The following is a 2,906-nucleotide window of genomic DNA, read 5'->3' as shown; positions in this document are numbered from 1 at the left end:
GCGACAGCTCTGCTCCTCCCTCCGTCCCCGGCGAATGGTGGGGAAAAGGCGGGAGACGCCACTTCTCCACTCAGATCGAAAATCATGGCACTTAGTAGCCTAATCAAAACTCACTCAATCTTATCGCGTAGGGTAGTGCCCTCCTTGCTCGCCGACACACTACGGACTACGTGCCGGGCGGGCCAGAAAAGCGGCTGCAGCGAAAGCGCTACGGGTGGAAAGGTGGCGGTAAGCCATTGTGGATCACACCCCCTTTTACTATTTTATTTCCTGCATGAAATCCCGCTGGTTTTAAGGTGGTCGGCCCACCCAGCACCGAGAGCTGGTATTCGTCGATCGCAGCAGCTGCGCGCAATCATGCGTGTCAGCCTCTGCCTGCGCCACCGGCTAGTTTAAAACCAGAGCTGCCACTGCACCCACCCTCACTTTCTCTCTTTCTCGTCTTGCTTCCTCATCTCTTCTTCCTCCTGCCGGCCTCCCTCTCGGCTGGCTGGCTCTTTGCCACGAGCGATCACCACGAAGAAGAAGGCAGAAGGCAGAACCTAACCTCGGAGGTAAGACCTTCTCTGCTCTCTTCATTAGCGCGCGTCTTTTCCTACATGACCGGAGTTTCTCCTGCTACGCACGCAAACACTATCAACGTTCATCAACTGCCATGAAATCCTTGAGACTTGAAACACACACACACACTCTCTCTCTCCCTCTCTCTCGATCGAAACTCTATTTTTTAACGAGGCAGAAGATCTCTAATGCTAGTCTCTCTCGATCGAAACTCTATTTTTTAACGAGGCAGAAGATCTCTAATGCTAGTAGATCCATGTTGAGATGATCAGTACAGTACTTTTGGTGTACTGTGACTAACGCTTGGTGGGATAACTGATTGCTTTGTGCTCTGTCTACCAAAGTAGGAGACGTGAAGTAGAGATCAAGGCAACGAGCGATATGCTTTCCTCTTTCTCTTTAATAAATTGACTAACTACCTTGCTACTACAGTAGCTAGTAGTTGTTGATCCGGGGATATGTCGGCCGGAAAAGTAGTCAATATTCCCAGGAAATTAGGATTCCGATTCGCTCATCCTCTGCTTCTCTCATGAAAGAAAACTACTGCAAGATTCAATTCAGGCCAAAGCTCTCTTAAAAAAATTCTCTGTCCTTTATGTCTATATAAACGGAACCAGTAAGTATTTTAGGGAATGTAACAAACAAAAATAGTTTGTACTACTGTTAAAAAGAAATTAGTTGGGACTAATCGCAAGATACTTTTTACTTTCAGATGGCGACAATCATCATGAGAGTCGACCTTGACTGCGACCGATGCTACAAGAAGATCAGAAAGGTCCTCTGCAAGCTCCAAGGTTAATTGCCCCGAGATCTCAAATTGTGCATCAACTCACTTCTTGATCCATGGACTAGACAAGTGACAACTCACTTATGTTTCTGTATGCATCAACAGACAGAGAAAACATCAAGATGATCTCGTACGACGAGAAGAGCAACACGGTGACTGTGTCCGGCTCCTTCGACGCCGAGGAGGTCGCCGACAGGCTCTGCTCCGATGCTGGCAAGGTGATCACCGACGTACAAGTCGCCAGGGGGAAACAGATGAACCCCAGTGCCAAGGTGGCGCCCAAGCAGCACGGCAAGGAGGGCCACGGCCACGGCCCCGGCCCCCAAGCGCACGGTCACGGCCACGGCGCTGGGCCCCAAGCGCACAGTTACGGCGGCAAGCCGGAGAAGACCAAGCACGTCAAGTTCGGCATGGACGACGACGAACGAATCGATCGGCACGGCCCCGGACCGCAAGTGCACGGTCACGGCGGCAAGCCGGACAAGACCAAGCACGTCCAGTTCGGCATGGAGGACGACGAACGAATCGATCGGCGCGGTCACCACGACCAAGGCCACGGACAAGGACATGGACATGGACACGGCAATGGCCACGGCGGAAAGCCGAAGGTGGTAACTACCACGGCGATGTCACGGAATGAGGCCCCGCGCGGCCAGCAGCCGGCGTCCATGGCGGCCATGGCGCCGATGCGGATGCCGACGCCGGCGCCTAGCATGACGATGATGCCGCAGGCGATGGCCACGCCGTCCATCTGGCCGGCCGCCCCTGGGTGGGGGTACAGCGCACCCGCATACGGATACGGGCACGCCGGAGGGGCACCTGCCGGCGGGTACTACGGCGGGCCCGTGTACGACCACGGCGCGTACGGGGCGTACGTCGGAGGGTACGGCAGGAATCCGTACCAGCCGCAGTGCTACGAGGAGGAGCCTAGCGCTGGGTGCATCGTCATGTGATGAACTGAACACGCGCACGGAGCGCACATCAAAACCTTGCTCACTTGCTCAGTTTGTGCCTATCACGTTGGTGTGTGTGATGTCAAACGATAGGCGAGTAGATACGTTTAACTCTTTCTGTGTATACCACTACTCTGTAATCTTTCCCTAGCTTGTTGTAACAACCTATATAATCCTAGTCTGTAATCTTCCCTTAACTTGTCGTAACAACCTATATAATCCTAAATCTGTAATCTCCCCCTGACTTGTTGTAACAACCTATATAATCCCGCACTATCAAATCCGCCCCCATATATGTCCGCAGACTCGCCCGACCGGGCAGTCCTTAAGGGTGTGTTTGATAAGGTGCATGAGGGCAAAAAATTTCAATCTAACCCATTTTTGCTTGTCTGGTAGGGTGCATGCGCTCACTTGAGCTATGCTCATCTGATGCATAAAAGGACCCTTAACTATGCTCATCTCATGCACCCCATACAGGGTGCATGGAGACAGCCATACTGGCCCTGACACTCGTCCCCACCCACTAGACCACGTCCAGATATGTTTATATTTTCAAAAAATGTTCAGAATTTCAAAATATGTTTAAATTTTTGAAAATTTTCAGA

At 52.0% G+C, this 2,906-nt stretch overlaps 1 protein-coding gene across 1 annotated transcript; it reads left to right on the top strand.

Annotated features, from left to right (window-relative positions):
• The first annotated feature begins 402 nt into the window (after nucleotides 1-402).
• On the top strand, nucleotides 403-2,498 carry LOC125553633 (uncharacterized). The gene is made up of 3 exons (XM_048717392.2): nucleotides 403-554; nucleotides 1,274-1,355; nucleotides 1,454-2,498. Exons 2-3 carry the CDS (start codon nucleotides 1,274-1,276, stop codon nucleotides 2,299-2,301), a joined length of 930 nt encoding a protein of 309 aa, XP_048573349.1. The 5' UTR covers nucleotides 403-554; the 3' UTR covers nucleotides 2,302-2,498.
• Nucleotides 2,499-2,906: the final 408 nt, after the last annotated feature.

Source organism: Triticum urartu, chromosome 4A, assembly GCF_056163025.1.
Source record: "Triticum urartu cultivar PI428250 chromosome 4A, HENAU_Tu73, whole genome shotgun sequence".
Taxonomy (NCBI): domain Eukaryota; kingdom Viridiplantae; phylum Streptophyta; class Magnoliopsida; order Poales; family Poaceae; genus Triticum; species Triticum urartu.
The sequence above is the reverse complement of the archived record's forward strand: the minus strand, read 5'-3'. Positions and strand labels throughout refer to the sequence as shown.

What these genes read in the sequence shown, in the direction of transcription:
- LOC125553633 (XM_048717392.2), top strand. Translation starts at nt 1,274, where the DNA reads ATGGCGACAATCATCATGAGAGTCGACCTTGACTGCGACCGATGCTAC. An exon ending in GGTCCTCTGCAAGCTCCAAG is followed by an intron (nt 1,356 to 1,453) that starts GTTAATTGCCCC and finishes ATGCATCAACAG; the next exon opens with ACAGAGAAAACATCAAGATG.